The sequence below is a fragment of the Hevea brasiliensis genome, chromosome 3, assembly GCF_030052815.1.
Source record: "Hevea brasiliensis isolate MT/VB/25A 57/8 chromosome 3, ASM3005281v1, whole genome shotgun sequence".
Classification (NCBI taxonomy): Eukaryota; Viridiplantae; Streptophyta; class Magnoliopsida; order Malpighiales; family Euphorbiaceae; genus Hevea; species Hevea brasiliensis.
Window position 1 is genome coordinate 96871986 of NC_079495.1, and position 18248 is coordinate 96890233.

Consider the following 18248-nt stretch of genomic DNA (forward strand, 5'->3'; position numbering starts at 1 on the left):
CTTATTTATTCTCAATTTATCAAAATAAAAATCACACTTGTAAAAATAGTCCAATATTTTCATAAATATTTATATTAATTAATTATATAATTTATCTTAATTGTTATTTTTTAAATAAATTTAATAATATCATTTTATTTTTATTATAATTTAATTCAATTTTAAATTAATATCTAAAAGATTCACATATCGTGTATCTTAATTTTTTTATTTTATTTTAATATAAAAAAATCTAATAATAAATATTGTTGTACTTTATCTCAATATTTTTTTTTTATAAATCAGAATTTTATTATTTTTATAGACAACCGAGAAGAACTACTTTCTTTCGATAATATTTAAATTCTAATTAAAGATGGATTTTTCTTTCACACATAAATTGATATTATATATGATTTTTGTCCTTCTTTATTATAATAGCAAATAATATATTCAATCTTAAATTATTATTTAATATATTTTGTATTAAAAATTATTTATATATTAAATTGAAATTTAAAAATTTTATGAAATAAATTGAAGTTAAGTGGTAGTCATAGTATACATCCACTTAAATCGAGGAATATTGAGTCAAATTTAATCACAATTTAACCTATGAATTAATAATTTTAGTCATACATTAATTAATATTTAAATATTTTTATCACACAAATTAAAATCCAGGGATGGTCGTGGTAGAAACATCTGAGCTGAGGACTAACGAGTAATTTACCCCAAAATCATCAAACGCATCGATGATGTCTTTCTCTACATCAGCACATGCTGCCCCGTGCAGAGTCCTCAAACTTTCAGGCAATTGACACTCTCCATCCAAAAACAATATCAGTTGCCTCATTGTTGGTCGTGCTATTGACACATTATTTGAGCACATAAGTCCCAGTTTTAGTACCATCACCATTTCGCTTTCATTATACTGCCCATTTAGCCTAGGGTCCACCACATCAAGGACTTTCCCTTCTCTGAACCTTTCCCACACCAAATCCACCAGCACCATCTCTTCAGGCAATGCCTTGGGTTCGATAGGCCTGCGCCCGCAAGCAACCTCAAGCAAAAGTGCACCAAATGCATACACATCTGAGCTTGCTGTAGCCTTTCCTGTTCTTGGCAATTCTGGTGCTAGATAACCCAAAGTGCCCACAACCCTGGTTGTGCCAGGATTCGAACCGTGTTCGTATAATCTTGCTAGTCCAAAGTCGCCAAGTTTGCCATTTAGTTCACTGTCCAGCAGAACATTGCTGGCCTTAACATCTCTGTGAATCACTACCTGCTCATAGCCTTCGTGCAAATAAATAAGCCCAGAAGCAACATCCTTTATAATCTTGAACCTCTGTTCCCAATTTAAAATAAATTTTGGTTCATCAAACAAGAACTTGTCTAAACTCCCATTAGCCATATAATCATAAACAAGAAGAAAATCATCTCTTCGCCGACACCAACCCAACAATTGAACCAGATTTCGGTGACGAAGCCGACCAACACTAGCGATTTCTGATATGAATTCTCGGAGGCCTTGTTTAGATTCTCTTGAAATTCGCTTGACTGCTACTTGAATCTTTGAATCGGGTAGTGTACCTTTATAAACTTGGCCAAAACCACCATGTCCAAGCAACTCTTTATCGCCGAAACGATTGGTTGCTTGCTTGAGTTCTTGATAAGAGTATCGATGAGGCCCAATTTCCAGCTCCCAATCTTCTATTATATCAGCGTTCTTAATTTTTTTAATCACGTAGAAGATAGCTAATGATATTACGATAATTGCAAGAAAAACTGATGAGACTGAGACACCTATTGTTAAACCCATGTGCTTCTCTTTGGGACTAGCAGGAAGGGAAGGCAGAGAAGAAAGATCCAAAGCTCTAGCTTGCCCATTCATCTTGAAGCTCCAGCCCAAGATATAATGTGAGCTAGCAAGTAAACCTGTTGAAGAAGAAAAGCCAACGTACATATGCTCTTTAAATATCGGTGAGAGATCAATAGGAAATGACAAGATTGGCAATCTGGCTTTCTTGGAAGTGGGCGAAAGAGTCACATTGAGAAGATTTTGTACTGAATCATAATCAATCCAAACCTGGATTGCGTATCCACCCTTAAGGTTAAGATCCTGCTTTGAAAAATCGTCACTGTAATATGCTGCAGGTGCAGATGCGTTAGATTTCAAGCTGTTGATGTCAATGCCAACATGGTTGTCGTTGATGTCTTCGAACTCGAAATCTTGAACAGTGTCGAATTCAACAGCTAGAAGGTGATTTGTGAAGTTACCAGAATCACTTGCATTAAGAAGACCCAGATACTGACTGGGAAGAGCCTTTAGATCCTTTGAAGTTGAGATTGCGAAAGCAAGGCCATGGCCACCAAGTTTTGGATACTCAGGGACTACAACGAAAGCGAAAGAGGTTGAAAAAGAGAAAGCTTTGCCATTACTAGAGTTTTTGAACTGAAATGGAGAAGTATAAAAAGCATGACCCATTAATCTACTGGTCTCGTTAGTTAAGCGAAGAACACCATTTTTACCAATCTCTGCAACTCCGCTCAAGGTTATATTGGTGTCAACACCTTTAAATCCAGTAAAGAAGATTTCACTGGGCTGACACGATACTGAGATCAACAAGAAGATAAAAGTTGAGAAAAACCTGAGAAGAAAGGCCATGCATATAGACGAAGAAAAGATCACAACATTGGAAAATCAGGAGGGGCTAGAAACTCACAATTTGCAAAAGATTGGTGAGATGGGAGTGTCTTTAAAGAAAGAGGAAGCAAGGGTAAGCCACTAAAGCCTCCATTGTTGAAAGAGAAAGAAGTTGGTGAGAGAAGAAAGATTTGATAAATGCAAGTGGACAAGAAAGCGTATGAATTCTGTCACATGGGTTTACAGTTACAGAGAAAATAAAAACGAGTGAAACTGAAGGTATCCTCTAGAGGAGGAATGCCTCAGCTCTCATGTATCTAGGGTGGCCACGGAATTACCGGTTACAGTTCCTGAACCGCAGGTTAGATTCAATGAAATCATAAATCTGAATCAAACTGTCAGGGGACGATTTAGAAGACAGTTCCTGAACCAGCAGTTCCGGTTTTAGCCCTGGTTTAAAACGGTTTGAAGGGCGGTTCGAAAAAGAACGGTTCAAAACAGTTTGGAGAACGGTTTGAAAGCGGTTTAGGGATGGTTTAAGGGTAACTTAAATAAAAAAAATTAAAGAAAAATTTTATTGATTCAAAATTTAAATTATATTTATAAAAATATTTTAATTTTTCGTAAAAATCTTTCAATCAAAATAAAATAAGAAAAAAAAAGAAAATTTATCTTTAAGAAAAATTTAATAAAGAAAGACTTGATCCTGATTAAAAAATTAGAGATGAAATTAATTTTTTTTAAAGAAACTAGCAAAAAGTGTATGAACTTAATTTTGTCTATGTATCCCTTTAGGATTTAGAGAAATAAAAATTTCTAGTTCTATTACTTGTCTTTTTTAAAAAATTATATAATAATTGATAATTAAAAATTATAAAAGAGAAAAAAAATTAAAATAGAGGGTATTGGAAATTTTATTAAGGATTTAAAATAATAACAAAGTAATTGAGATAGTATTAAAAATTTCAGTAAGTATATAAAATAATAAAGTAGGAAAATTGAGAGAGTATTAGAAATTAAAATGAGTGTATAAAATAATTATTTAGAGAATTTGAGAAAAATTAAAAAAATATTAAGAATTGAAGAAAATGCAGAGAATAATTGTGTAGAGAAATAATGATATATATAAATGAATTATGAGTGACGTAACATATTTATTAAATTTTTTTATATTTAAATCACCGGTTTAATCCGGTTTGAAATCGTCGGTTCAATCCAGCTCGGAACCGCCGATTCACGGTTCTTAAAAAATATGAACCTGAACCAAATCACAGAAGGACGGTTTCGGTCCGGTTCGAAATCGGTTTCTAGTTTTGACCGAACTGGTTCCAATTCAATTCCGATTCAAAACCGGACCGTGACCGCCCCTGCTTGTATCTATATAATATGTGTAGAAGTCTTTTTCTTTATGGGTTAAAGTTAGATATATACAACTCGGCGCAGACCAATTCACCCTTGCTTATTAAGATACTCTAAAGGTTTCTTTTTTTAAAATTTTAAAAGGAAAACTTATTATTTAGTTTTATTTAATAAAATTAATTATTTAATATATTTATTTAAAAAATATATTATTTAATTTATCTATTTCTTAAAACGTGAACTGTTTAATCCCTCTCATTATTTAAAAAAAAAATTTTCCAACTCAATCATTTAATCTTCATAATTTAAATAATATAATTATTTAATTTTTATAATTTTAAATCAATAAACTATTATGTTTATCTATAACTATGGTGAAGAAGTAGTTACTGCTTTAGGAAGTGAAGTTGATAGGCTTGAGAAGGAGATCCAGGAACCTGTTCCTGGTATATTCGACATGTTGATATAGAAGCTCACAATCCAACATGACAAGCCCCTTGATTTTAATGTTCATACATCAATATCTTCTTGTGTTTCTATGTTATATACTGCATGGATGAATATCATGCATCGACACACTCAGAATGAATTTTCTTTTGATATATATACGTATAAGATTTATTATACAAACACACACGTCCAGATAATTGATGACTGAGCGATATACTTATCATATTTATACACACACCACAAGCTAATTAATCGATGTGGGATAAGTCTAAGACCAAACGCCACACACAATCAATATACAACTTTTTTGAAATTGGTATATCCTTTAATTAAATTAACTAAAAGGAAAGTTAACGGGAATGATTAAATAATTTATGAATTAAAAATAAAGAAATTAAATAACATATTTTTTAAAATAAAAAAATTAATAATTAAATTTATTAAAATATAAAATTAAATAATAACTTTTCCTATTTGAAATCTTGACTGCTCTGCTGCCTATATACAGTTGAAGCCCATAGACCCAAAGCCCAAAGTTGCTAATTATTTATCGCTGGTTGTCTATCTGTTTCAATTGTTTATTATTTTACAATTAGAGGCGGGGAAATTCGACAAAAGAAACGCTGGCGGAGTGAGACCCAAGCAATAATCAGCCATTTCATGGGCTGCTGCATTACAGCTGCGACGAGCATGAACAAAAACTCTTTCCATTTCATCCCTGATATTATCTTCAATCAACCCAGCATGATCAAATCTATTAACAACATTATTTAATCTCAAAACCCAGTTCTGTGCATCAGATTCCACCAGCAAACATCTGAAACCAGCCTCGCGAGCCATCCTCAATCCAAACCTTCAGCCCAATCAATGTCCCTCACACCCGACTGTCTAGAACCAGCAACCGCAAGAAGCTCATCCAAATGGTTTCGAAAAACCACCCCCAGTCCCGACAAACCAAGGGAAGAAACAATGAAATCCGAGTTTATATATATATATATATATATATATATATATATATATATATATATATATATATATATATATATATATATATATAATCTATCATTTTAGATATTCTAATAATGTAAAACACAATTTACCAATGCTTTGAAAAATATTACTGATAATACTCGATTAAAATTCAAGTTAAATAGTAAAAATTCTATAATATGGCAATCGGAAAGATATAAAATTTACTATATATACCTTAATTCAAATGAAATTAAAGTAAATTAAAAATTTTTTCTTTAAAGTTAATAGTGCGATTATAGTTATAAAATTAATTTCATCATATTAAGAAAAACAAGTAACTTCTCTTAAAAAATAAATAATATGAAGGCATAATTTCATAAATACTTACAAAATAATTTGTATCAATTATTTTTTTTTTTAATGAGTCGAAAACAAATAAACACCTTGTATAAAATCTAAACTCCAAACACTTAGATTTTAGTATTAACACTGTTGCATTTTTTTTTTATTTCTTTTTAATTATGTATCATTTTTCATAAGAGTGTCACCCACAAAAGCATATAGACACTTTGTATAAATTCATAATCTGACATTTCAATTTTAGGATTAACATTATTACATTATTTTTTTTATTTTTTAAAATTATTTATCGTTTTTATGCATGATCAGTGCTAGCCCCTCAATTAGTTGATCTAATTTGAGAGATTAAGTCATATGTAATAAAGTTGCTCAACAGATAATTTAAATATCAAACACTTTAATTTTAGCATTAACATATATAATTACTACTACCACACGAATTTTTTTTTAATTTTTTAATGTCAAATTATTTTTATTTACATGAAATGATCATATCAACATATATTTATTTTTTATTTTTTTTATTTTTTTTTAATTTTAATTATTAAAATTTCTCTTAACTTGACTTGATACAGTATTAAAAGGTAATCCCTTACTAAAAAAAATTATTAGACATTCATTATTGGACTTATTTAATATTTACATAAAAAAATCATTTAGATATATTAAAATGTTATATAAAGAGATCATAATGGTTAGTGTAAAACACACTTTATTAATATATATATATATATATATATATATATATATATATATATATATATATATATATATATATATATATATATATATATATTTTAAATGAACAATCAAGTAATAAAGTAATAAGAATTTAAAAATTATAATATATATTAATTCAAATAAAATTAAAAATAATTAACAATGTTGTCTTTAAATTTAATGAAGCAAGCCATACAATGATACAACAATTATATAACGAATTTCACCATAAAAAAATATAACATTAAGTCATGATTTTACAAATATTCATTAAATAATTTCTATTATTACCACTATTATTATAAAATAAATTTAATAAATTTACATGCTAGCAGCATCACAAAAGTAACTTTGCTATATACAGAGAGAAAGAGGATATGAAGTTATGCCAACTAGTAATTTATTTATAAAATATAATTTATTTAATTTTATTAATTTTTTTATTTTTTATTAATAATTAGTTTTCAATTACTTTAAATTATGATTAGATTATTAATTTTCCAATTACGTATTTATATGTTATAAATTATTTAATAATTATTCTCTTAACACTATAATAAGTAGTCACTATTATTAGTTAAGTTACAATATATTAATAAATTTATTCCATGTATGCGTATAATTTTATATAGTACATATGTATAAATCTTTTTTCTTTTGTAATACTTTTATGTTTTTCAGGTTTTAATATTATTTTTTAGAATATTATTAATATTCTTAAAAAATAATATTTAAATATATTATATATCTTTAATATATTGAAAAAATATAAAAAAATTTAATATTTTAAAGTGATAAAAATAATTATATGATTTAATTAATGTTAAATTATCACATATCTTTAATCAATATTTTTTTATTACATTACTATATTTTTTGTTATTTTTATTATAAAATTTTAATTAATAAATTTAAGAGATAAAAGTTTTAGCTCATATAAAAAGTAAATAAAATAAAATAAAATATAGACTAATGAACAAACAATAAATTTAAAATATTATTTTATTTTCATATATTAAAATTATTATTAATTACATGTAAAATTTTTAATTTATATATATTGTTAATTCAAATTGAATTCTAAGTTGTTGATTAGATTTTGACAACAGCATTAATAATATTCCCTGGTATATCCATTTTCTGCCTATCCTCCATCGATCCAACAATAATTCCTTTTGGCTATATGTTAGTTGTTGGGCACCTAATCAATGTGATAATGTGGAATTCAGCCCACCTTACTTATATAATAATTTAAAATCGATGAACCACGTGAAAAGAGGCCGCGCATCGGATGTTGGCAATGGCAACCAGAAATGTTAAAGGCACGTATATAATTAAATTATTATAAATCTCACTATCTTTTAAATAATCTTAATTTAATTAAATTATTTTTTATATTATATAATTAAAAGAGATAAAAGAAATAAAGATGATAAAATAAATTTTAAAAAATTATAAAAATAATTATTATGTTTAATAGAGATAATGAAAAAATTAAAAAAAATTAATTAATATTTTTTAATATTTTTAAAATAATAAATAATTTTAAATAAAATAAAAGTATATTGAGAGATGATAAATTTACTAACCAGAAATAAATCTTGCGAGACCGAAATAAAGAAACAAAACAAGAAGAAAAAGTACTAGCAGCAGCATATATAGCTATTTTTCTTATTATTATTATTTTCATTTATATCAAAAATAAATATAAGATTGGACACAACAACAGGATATATCAATCTGCAAAACAGATTTTTTACTGACAGTCAATCCTATATATTAACTTTACAATACCCGCAAAATGCAATGGACTGGACAGACTTAAAATTGATAGAGGCAGCTCCCATCGTCACTCCTAGCAGTCGGATCAAAGTTTTCAGCTGATGGGTCGGTGCAGCCTTCTGGAACAGGAATGCTAACTTGCTGGGCTGCTTTGCCTGCATCCAAATTATTAAAAAAAAAATAAAAAATTCAATGGTTACTTCTCAAATCTTTATTGCGTCATAATCCTAAAGCCAGATGCAAACTCCCATCAAGGCGTTCAGGATCAAGATTCTAACCATAGAAAGATCCATTATTCATAGCATCTTCGTTTGCATCTCCAAGAGCTGCTTCTTTCAAGTATTTGTCAGCCAATTGAACTCTCTTCACATTCTCTTGCTCGCTGACAAGCATGTTACCATACTCAAGGAGTTTCTCAAGAGTCATCTTTGGCTGGTCAAAAGTTGGAGGTCCTTCCAATGAATTAACGAGCCTTTTCCCTACATTTTCTACGCCAATCGAGGAAATCCATTTCCTCACTTCATCATCGTACACTCTGGCTCTGATAGCACCAAAGAAATCTACAAGCAAACATATATGGTAATATTGGTCATCTAGTTTCAATTATCCCAAAAGCAAAGCCATATTCAAGTTATGGAGTTGTTCTTATTTGCGTATAAAAAATTGTTCAATCTCTTAGCAGAGGATTCCGTTTGAAAGTCAGTTCAAAGGGCATGGCTATTGACACTGCTGCATTCAAAATTTTTCTAGGGGTAAAAGAGAGCAGCAGAAAGCTTACCAATGGACTGTCCTGGGAAAGTGTCGACAAGCTTTACAATGTCCTCCTTGGGAACATTGTCAGTCCTGAAAATCCCTGTGCACACACCAATCCTGTCTTCACGAGTGGGAGCCCAGTAGAATTTCTCCATACGACCATCTCGGATGAGAGGGGCATACAATGTAGAGAAGTCATTGCCTGTAACTATGATAGGAACACGGGGATTCTCCTCTTTGTTGTACATACCAGGAAGCTGGACATTGGTTGGGTTATCGGCAATGTTCATCAGGGTAGCATTAACCATCTGATTGTTGACTGTGTATTGCGTAGTACCACCTAGCCTACCTGCCCCAGCATCTAGATCGTTGATAAAGAGGCAACACATCTTTCCCTTCTTTTTAATAATGTCTGCTGCCTCGCGATACCTTTGCCTGATCAATTTCGCAGGCTCTCCAGCATTCCCACTTTCTAACTCACCAGCACTCATCATAATGGGGCTGAATGTTCATCACCATCGCAACATCAAATTATTCTCAAGAAAATTTTGCAATGATTTCATAATTTCTTTGTTTAGATTATTGAAAAACCAAAAAGGAAAATGAGATTTGAGTCTCACCTGATTCCCATCTTGGCAAATACAAGCTCACATTGGAATGATTTTCCTTGACCTTTGCCTCCCCAGATACCCAAGATGAGAGGAACCTGTGCCAATTATCGGTAAGTCATTCAAATCTTTTCCCATTTGTGATTTTTCAAAATATCACTAATCAACAGAGTATAGTAATTCTCAAGAAAATTCACTCGACTAACCTTAATATTTGGAAGGTTCAAGAAGTTCTTGGTGATGTGAACAACGATCTTGTCCATGAATGCAGGTGCAATGTAGAAACCATCCATATTATTGTCCATGTACCTGTAAAACAACTCAATATGGGAGCCATTTTCAAAATTCCGTATCCAGTAAAGCAAAATCAAGCACCAAAACTATTGAATTCCCAGAAAAAGAGAAATTAGTTACTCACTGGCGAAGACCTTGACTGATATAGTCAGACGAACTCATGATTGGGTTGTGAGTTCCTGTTCCCATGGGAGCTTGGAAGACAGAATCTACCATTCCCTTTCCTCTAGTAATGTCCTGTTGGTCATCAGATGTGTCAGATGCAAGAGCTCCCCATCTGTCTTTGGAGGTCTGCTTCTGCTCGTCATATTCTGCAGAAACCTTGAAATTCCCTGACAAGAGCTTCTGGTTAATGATCTTGGAATTTATCTTCTTCAAGCTGCTGCCAAAGAATGCTGAGCTAGGCACTGAAGATCCTGCACCTGCGCCATTCAAGTTCAACTGCACAAAAGACACCCTCTTCTTAATAACCAAAGAACCACAAAATTGAAAAGCAAATACGGATTCCATGACTTCAATTGAATTTGAACACTAGCATATAGCTTAAATCATCATCCCATGAAACTACAGAAACCACAATTTCAGCTACGAATATGCTACTACTTCTTAAAGTGAGATCAACGCTAAAGAAAGAGACGATGAAAACGAAGAGAAGACATTTCATTTCCATAAAAGAGAGCGAGAACTTCATGGGTTTGCTCGATGAAAACTAAAAAAAAAACGAAAATGAAAAGGGCGGGAAAATCACAGTACCGGTACTCTGTTAACAGCTCCGACGGTTGAGAGTGAAGCAGCCATTGATCGAACGGGCGGGTGGGTACCTGAGGTAGAAGAGAAGAAGACGTTGAACACTGTTCCGGAGCGATTGTCCTTGAGAAAGGCAGATGAGTCAATAATGGGCTTTTATAGAAGGCGAGGTTTTTGGAGTGCGTGAGAAGTGAAGCATCGATCATGGAGATCAGATCAACTCTATGGATTGGCTTACGAATTCCTAACGGCCACACAAATAGATTTTGATTTTATTACGTGGAGTGCTCGTGTTGGTTGAGGCGGACGCTGGTTTTCTTCTGGAGGTTGAACAGTAGAGTCTAGAGGCCGAGCAACGTGGGCTTGGAGACCCATGGGTCTAGAAAACAGGTTACAGACAACATGGAGGCTTCTGGGGGCTGGTTGAGTTTGAGGTTAGGGTTTAAACTCGTTTTCTCTCCACTAAAAATGCCACCGATTTTTGTGATAGATTAAAAAAAAATTAGGATAAGTAAAAATGTTACATATACAGAAACTTCCGTAACAAGGACACCAGGAAATTATAAGATGCACTCTATCCAATAATAGACGGCTCATATTTGGGTGGAAGGACATGAATTTATATCAATAGAATAAAAACTGTGAGCTGTGCAGAGAAGCAGACTGAAGAATATTAATATTTATCATTATTTCATATATTAGAAAATATAATTTATTATTAAAGTAAATTAAATGCTGCGGACAAAATAATTTAAAAAATAATTTTATTATTTTTATAATTAAAATTTATTATATTTTAAGATGTGTCTGATATAATGTAAAAAATTAAAAATTAACTGTTATTTTTATAAATTTTAACTCCTCTTTAAGGTAATTATTAATTTACTCTTTAAATTTAATATTTAACTCTATATAAAAAATAAAATATTAAATAGATTAATAATCTATTATATTTTTTAAAATATCTAAATAATATTAATTATGAATTTAAAATTATCAAAATAATAATTAATTATTATTGATTAATTAATTCACTTTGTGTTTTTAAGTTCAATCAAAAGTTAATTTATGAGTTAAAAGTTTTCAAATGAAATATAAGTCTGATGTATATTAAACACTCCAACGACGTAGGATTTTCATTTCATATGCTCTTATATGAGCTCAAATCCAATTAGTTAGAGTAGAATAAATAGCAATTCTCTATTATCAAATTATGTATAGGTTACAAAATTATATGAATCTAATAATCTTTAAATTAAATATTTATATTAAAATTTATATAAAATTAATTGACATATTTATATAAAATATGTAAATCTATATGCTAGTGAGTTCATTTCGCATTCAATAATATTTGATACTCAAAAACAGCTTCAAAAGCAATGTCAATGGCGACTTGCCAGCCACGTGGTAATCAGCTACCCAATGGAAATGCTTCCGTCATATTCAAGGGGAGGCCGATATTTGTTGGCTTATTGTCTTGTTGGTTGGGTATATAATGCAGTGTATGGAGTTTGACTAAGTGCTACCGGTATTAGCCCGAAACGAAATCCAGTAACCCAAATAAAATTGGAGAATATTATTGCCTTTGTTTGGAAACTAATAAAAAAGATTGGGATCAATTACAATAGAACTTACCAGATTTAATAAAATTAATACTTTAACCAATTATATATATATATATATTGACTTAAATATTATTTTACTATTTGATATAACTCCTTAAGATATATATAATTAACCTAGTAACTCGAATTTTTGAATAACCCATGAGCCTAATAATATTTAATGGTTTAACCATGATATTCGTTCAATTGGTTCAACCATTGTAAGACTCACTTAATAAAGGAAAGAATCTTGATTAAAGATAAGTAATTTTGACAAAGTTACCAAATATAATAATGCCTATAATTATGCACTATAAATAGAAATATAATTCTATAATTATGCTAGTTAATAATATCTATATAATTACATAGTTGACTTACCATAATTAATTATTATCTATGTTCTATATAAAGAGATCAAATCATTTATGGAAATACGTTCTTTTTCTCTAATTAATCTAATACACTATTCTCTTTTACTAGCTCTGACTTAAGCGTCGGAGAGTCCTCACCAGGTTCATACCCAGTGGACCTCTGATCTATTTATTTTTTACTTTGTAGGTCCATACCCACAAAGAATTTTCATGGACTATAACAGTTGCATCGTCTGACACAAGAAGCTATGTCTCTCTCTTATATTCTTTATATTCTGAACTCAAAATAGAAAAATGAACCAAGTGAGATGATGGCTTATGGTTTGTAATAACCTAGCCAAATTTTTTTTTTTATCATGTTCAAGAAATTTCTAAATTTACTCAGGTACGATCTAAAAAATTTATTTATAGTCACATGAGTTTTGTTTTAAATTTATCAAAGGCCTATATATTATATAGAGCGATCAATCAATGACATTTCTTGTAACAAATATAAATATTTTATCATTACGTCACTCTTTCTTATTTGTTATTACCGCTTATATATAATCCATATGCTTCAAGTGATATTTTTATAGATTATTTTACAAAAATTTGACATTAAGAAAAAAAAAACCATCATATTTTCTATTGCTATAGAGTATTTTTAATAGTTTAATAATTGACGGGTGATCAATATGAAGTTTTAGAACTATCAAATTATTTGAACTTATAAAAATTCTTATTTGATAATTTTTATTTATTTTACAAAAAATTATCAATGTTTCTATGGTAAGGAAACAGTCTTGATTTATACTAATAGCTATAAAAGAACTACATTTAATAAGTCCATCGCCACAACTTTAATTTTTTATTTTGGGCCATTGCTGTGTTTTGCTGAAAATTACCTATAATGCTTCCAATCAACATTATATGAATTCTAGTCAATTTTCTTGACACATAATTCTATTATTATCAAAATTAAATTCATTGCTTAACTTTAATCGAATATAAATTATAATTGTATTTTAGTTTAATGGGACTTGAAATTTTATATGATTCTAAAAATTAATTTTGGAATTATTTGAGGGCAATGGCACAAGCTCCATTAGATTAAATTATAGTTTAAGTTTGTCTTCAAGATGAATAATAATTGGAGACACCTGAAATTATTTTAAAATTTATCGCTTTAATTTCTATGATCTAGTATTACTTTTGATTTTTATTTAGCTCATACTTATTGTACTGCAGAATTTAGATGTAATTGAAATTAAAATTTATTTTATAACTATGTATAAATGAATATATGTTTATGAAATACATAGCACTCTCAAATATTCTTTAAACCTAAAGGCCTTTATTTTTTTATCAAAATCAGTTGGTAAATGATGCATACATTTTGCATAGTCATTTAGGTCTAATTTTATAACCATTTTTATTTGATTATTAGTCATTTTTAGCTAATTTCATTAGTTAATTAGTTGGTTTTTCATAGTTATCAATTTTGCATTAATTTGTAATTTTTACTTTGTTTTGTAGGGAAAATGGTGTTTTTGAAGGACTGAAGAGAATTTTGCCATTGAGGAGTGTCTTCTACAGCCAAAGATGTCAAAAATAGGTTTTCAAGCTGAAATATGCATTGACCAAACTATGCATAACTTGCTGCATAAGTTATGCAGATCTGCATAAACTATGCAGATCTGCATAAGGGGAAAGATCACTGTTCCAGAACCAGCTGAAATGTGCATAAGGAGACTGCATAGCTTATGCACATTCTCGCCTCCCTTATGCACCTTCACGGAATTGTGCATAACCTATGCACCAAGTCATGCAGTTTCGCATAAGTGACTCAGAATCTGAAATCAGATAAGGGACTGCATAACTTATGCAGTCCACTTATGCAGTCCCATAAAGAGTTTATTAATGAGCTGGCAGGAGATTCCCTCAAATAATTCCTCCTAGAACATACCATTTTAGGGCTCCATGTCAGAAAAATGCTATAAATAGTCCCATTTTCCCATTTTAGAGGGGGAGACAAGGAGCAGAAAAGAAAAAGAGAAGAGAGGCAGAATTTGAGGAGTCACTTTCACCTTCCACACCATTTTCAACCAAGATTTGCAGATTTCTTTCTTTCCTTACATTTTTCTACATTTCTAGTGTTTAATTTCTTATTCCCTAGCTTAGATTAAAGCTTTATTTCCATTTAAACTCAATATATCTTGTAAGCATTATGGATAGTGAGTAGTTTACTTTTGATTCTGGAGTAAGGGTTATAATATTTGAGATATTTTGTGGATTTTGATTGGGTAATCCATATTTTGTGGTCTTAATGAGTTTTATTCATTTCTTGTATGCTTAATGACATGCTTAGTGTAGGATCCCATTAAGTGATGTTCTTAATCCATGGTTGAAGCACCGAAAGGAGAAGGCCCTGTGATAGATAATCAAGAAATTGGACTTAATTAACTTAGATCTAGAAATAGGCTAAGGATTAAGAGGACTCACAGATTAATTAAAGAACTTAATGGGTCTTAATTAATTCTAACTCCACGAAAGTAGGATTAGTTTGATTAAGGCACTCTTTGTCTCACTCGAAAGGGAATTCAAAGGATTTAAGAATTAATCTCCTTAAAACCCATAAGTTTCATAAGATTGGATAACCAATTTAAAATCCCAAAATAGCTCGAATATGAAATCCAACTCTAATCGCTTTTTACCATTGTTAATTTCTAATCGAATTTAATCACTTGCCATTTTGAATATTGCCATATTTGAACTTGCTTATTTCAATTTGATGCAATTTTAGTTTAATTAATTCATTGTTGAATAGAATATTAATTTTGCATATTTAGATTTCATACTCCATTACCCATCAATTCATTACTTCAATTTCAAAAATACTTCAATTTACTCAACTTTTTATATAAAAAATTCAATCATTAACGCAACTCCTCGTGGGATCGATATCTTTTCTATACTACTTGTACGACCCGTGCACTTGCGGTAGGGACGCATCAAGTTTTTGGCGCCGTTGCCGGGGAGTTGTTTGTTTAAGATTGAATTCTTGATTATTTTAGTTGTTTATAGTTTTATTTTTATTATCTTTTCATTTTTTGTTTGTTTGTTCTTTTTCAGGTACTTTTAATCTTTTATGAGAAGAGCTAGAAGCACAAGTGACACATCCTTATTGTTCAATCCTGAAATTGAGAAATTTTGTAAGGCCAACAAGAAAGAAACCAGAAAAAGGAAAGAAGCTTTGAGAGAAACCGAAATTGAAGCAGACATGGCTGATGAAAGAATTAGAATTGGTGTTGGTAATGCTGGAAATGGTCAAAACAATGAAGATGCAGCCCAAGGGGAAGAAGTTGTTAATGCAAACGTGCCTAGGGGAAGTATGATGGATCATGCTTTTCCTCGTTTTGATGACTTGAGAGAGAGTATAGCAAGACCAAGAATTGATGCAAATAGCTACAAGATGGATTTTGGAGTTCTTCAAATGATTCAGAATTCTCAATTTGGAGGACATCCTTCTGAAAATCCACATACACATCTGAAGAAGTTTGCTATGATTTGTGACATGCAAAAACAACCTGGAGTGTCTGATGATGCAGCAAGATTGAAGCTATTCCCATTCTCTTTGAAAGATAGAGCATTGGATTGGCTTGATTCTTTACCTCACAACTCCATTACAAATTGGGAGCAACTCACTGATGCATTTCTTGCACAATATTTTCCACCTGGAAAAACTCAAGAGTTGAGAAATCAAATGACAGCTTTCAGACCAAGAGAAGATGAAACTCTATATGAGTCATGAATGAGATGGAAAGAATTAGAGAGATTATGCCCACATCATGCCATTCCAAAATGGATGATAAACCAGAATTTTTACACAAATGTCACTCCTGCAATTAGAGGGATTATTGATGCTCAAACAGGAGGAGAATTTATTATGAAGCATGAAGATAAAGCTTATGAGCTATTGGAGAAAATTGCAAAGAATACTCATCTTTGGAGTAGTCCAAGAGGACCAGCTCCAACTCAAAAGAGGCAAGCTGCTGGAATGTATGATCTTGATCCATTCAACATGATTAATGCAAAGTTTGATGCACTTACAAATGTCCTTGCTAAGAAGATGGAAGATTTGAGTATGTTGGTTAGTTCATCATCATCAGCTGGAACTTCACAACAAGTGGCTTATGCAGAGGAAACTACCAGCTGTGGAGTAGATTATGGAGAACAAGCAGCATATGTTGGTAATTATGGAAACAAGCAAATGGGGAATCCTTACTCTCAAACTTACAATTCAAATTGGAGGAATCATCCCAACTTTTCATGGGGAAATCAGCAAAATCAAGTTCAAAATCAGAATTTTCAACCACAACAGCAAAGTCAAGTTCCATATCAGCAAAATAGGCAACCATTGCCTAATTTTCAGTGAAAAATATGAACCCTCCACCAAAAGCGGCAAGAACGAAATTCCACCATCAAGCTTTATTACAACAGATTCTTGCTAACCAAAATAAGCATGATGAGGAGATGAGAGAGATGAAAGCAAGGTGGAACAGATGCAAACACATAATGTATCTTTGGAAAACCAGATTGCACAACAAGCATCTTCCTCAAGTGCTAAGTCTTTTGGAAAACTTCCAAGTCAACCAGAAAATCCAAGAGAGCAGTGTCAAGCTATTACTTTAAGAAGTGGAAAAGTTATAAATGATGAGAAGAGTGAAAACAGTGAGAAGAGAGAAAATGAGAAAGGAACTGATGAGAGTGAAAAACAAGAGAGTGCAGAAAAATGTAAAGAGGAATTTGAAGAGAAGGAAGAGAAATATATACCTCCTGAACCCTACAAGCCACAACTTCCCTTTCCACAAAGATTTCACAAAGCCAAGCTTGATAGGCAATTTGGGAAGTTCTTAGAGGTTTTGAAGAAACTTTACATAAATGTGCCTTTTGTTGATGCTCTTTCACAAATGCCCTCTTATGCAAAATTCTTGAAAGAAATTCTCTCAAACAAGAGGAAACTTGAAGATGATGAAATTGTAGCTTTGACAGAAGAATGTAGTGCTATTCTCCAAAGGAAATTTCCTCCAAAGCTCAAGGATCCAGGGAATTTTTCAATTCCATGCCACATTGGAGAGTCATGTTCTATAAAAGCCTTATGTGATTTAGGGGCTGGTGTTAGCCTTATGCCCCTTTCCATTTATGAGAAGCTCAACATGGGAGATCTTAAACCAACCCACATTTCTCTTCAGTTAGCTGACAGGTCAATTAAGTATCCTGAAGGGATTTTGGAGAATGTGCCTCTGAAGGTTGGGAAGTTCTATATACCTGTTGACTTTGTCATCTTGGACATGGAGGAAGATTTTAATATTCCAATTATCTTGGGAAGGCCTTTCCTGGCTACAGCAGGAGCATTGATTGATGTGAAAGGAGAAAAGCTGACTCTTAGGGTTGGTGAAGAGCAATTGGTTTTCAATATTAATAACACTATGAAAAAGCATCATTCTGAAGCTGATACTTGCTTGAGAGTTGATATCATTGATGAGCTGGTTGAAGAACACTTCAGAAAGAAATATCCAGAAGATCCACTTGAAAATTGTTTGGTTCATGGAGG

At 31.1% G+C, this 18248-nt stretch overlaps 2 protein-coding genes and 1 non-coding gene across 3 annotated transcripts; all 3 read right to left on the bottom strand.

Moving 5' to 3' along the window:
* Window positions 1-565: 565 nt before the first annotated feature.
* On the bottom strand, window positions 566-2855 carry LOC110647120 (L-type lectin-domain containing receptor kinase S.4). The gene has a single exon (XM_021800802.2). The coding sequence runs from the start codon at window positions 2645-2647 to the stop codon at window positions 653-655; it is 1995 nt and encodes a 664-aa protein (XP_021656494.2). The 5' UTR covers window positions 2648-2855; the 3' UTR covers window positions 566-652.
* A 5289-nt stretch (window positions 2856-8144) lies between these two features.
* LOC110647124 (ribulose bisphosphate carboxylase/oxygenase activase, chloroplastic) lies at window positions 8145-10906 on the bottom strand. The gene is made up of 7 exons (XM_021800808.2): window positions 10678-10906; window positions 10049-10365; window positions 9837-9939; window positions 9643-9728; window positions 9048-9523; window positions 8548-8829; window positions 8145-8424 (listed from the first exon to the last, which is right to left on the bottom strand). The coding sequence occupies exons 1-7, from the start codon at window positions 10720-10722 to the stop codon at window positions 8309-8311; spliced, it is 1425 nt and encodes a 474-aa protein (XP_021656500.1). The 5' UTR covers window positions 10723-10906; the 3' UTR covers window positions 8145-8308.
* A 5475-nt stretch (window positions 10907-16381) lies between these two features.
* On the bottom strand, window positions 16382-16489 carry LOC131178980 (small nucleolar RNA R71). Its single transcript, XR_009147987.1, has one exon. It is a non-coding gene; the product is annotated as a small nucleolar RNA R71 (small nucleolar RNA).
* Window positions 16490-18248: the final 1759 nt, after the last annotated feature.

Excerpts from the sequence above, each read along its gene's own strand:
- LOC110647120 (XM_021800802.2), bottom strand. The coding sequence starts at position 2,647 with ATGGCCTTTCTTCTCAGGTTTTTCTCAACTTTTATCTTCTTGTTGATC.
- LOC110647124 (XM_021800808.2), bottom strand. The coding sequence starts at position 10,722 with ATGGCTGCTTCACTCTCAACCGTCGGAGCTGTTAACAGAGTACCG. Across the intron at positions 9,524-9,642 it reads TTTGCCAAGATGGGAATCAG|CCCCATTATGATGAGTGCTG; the intron begins GTGAGACTCAAA and ends ATGAACATTCAG. Across the intron at positions 8,830-9,047 it reads TTTCCCAGGACAGTCCATTG|ATTTCTTTGGTGCTATCAGA; the intron begins GTAAGCTTTCTG and ends GTTTGCTTGTAG.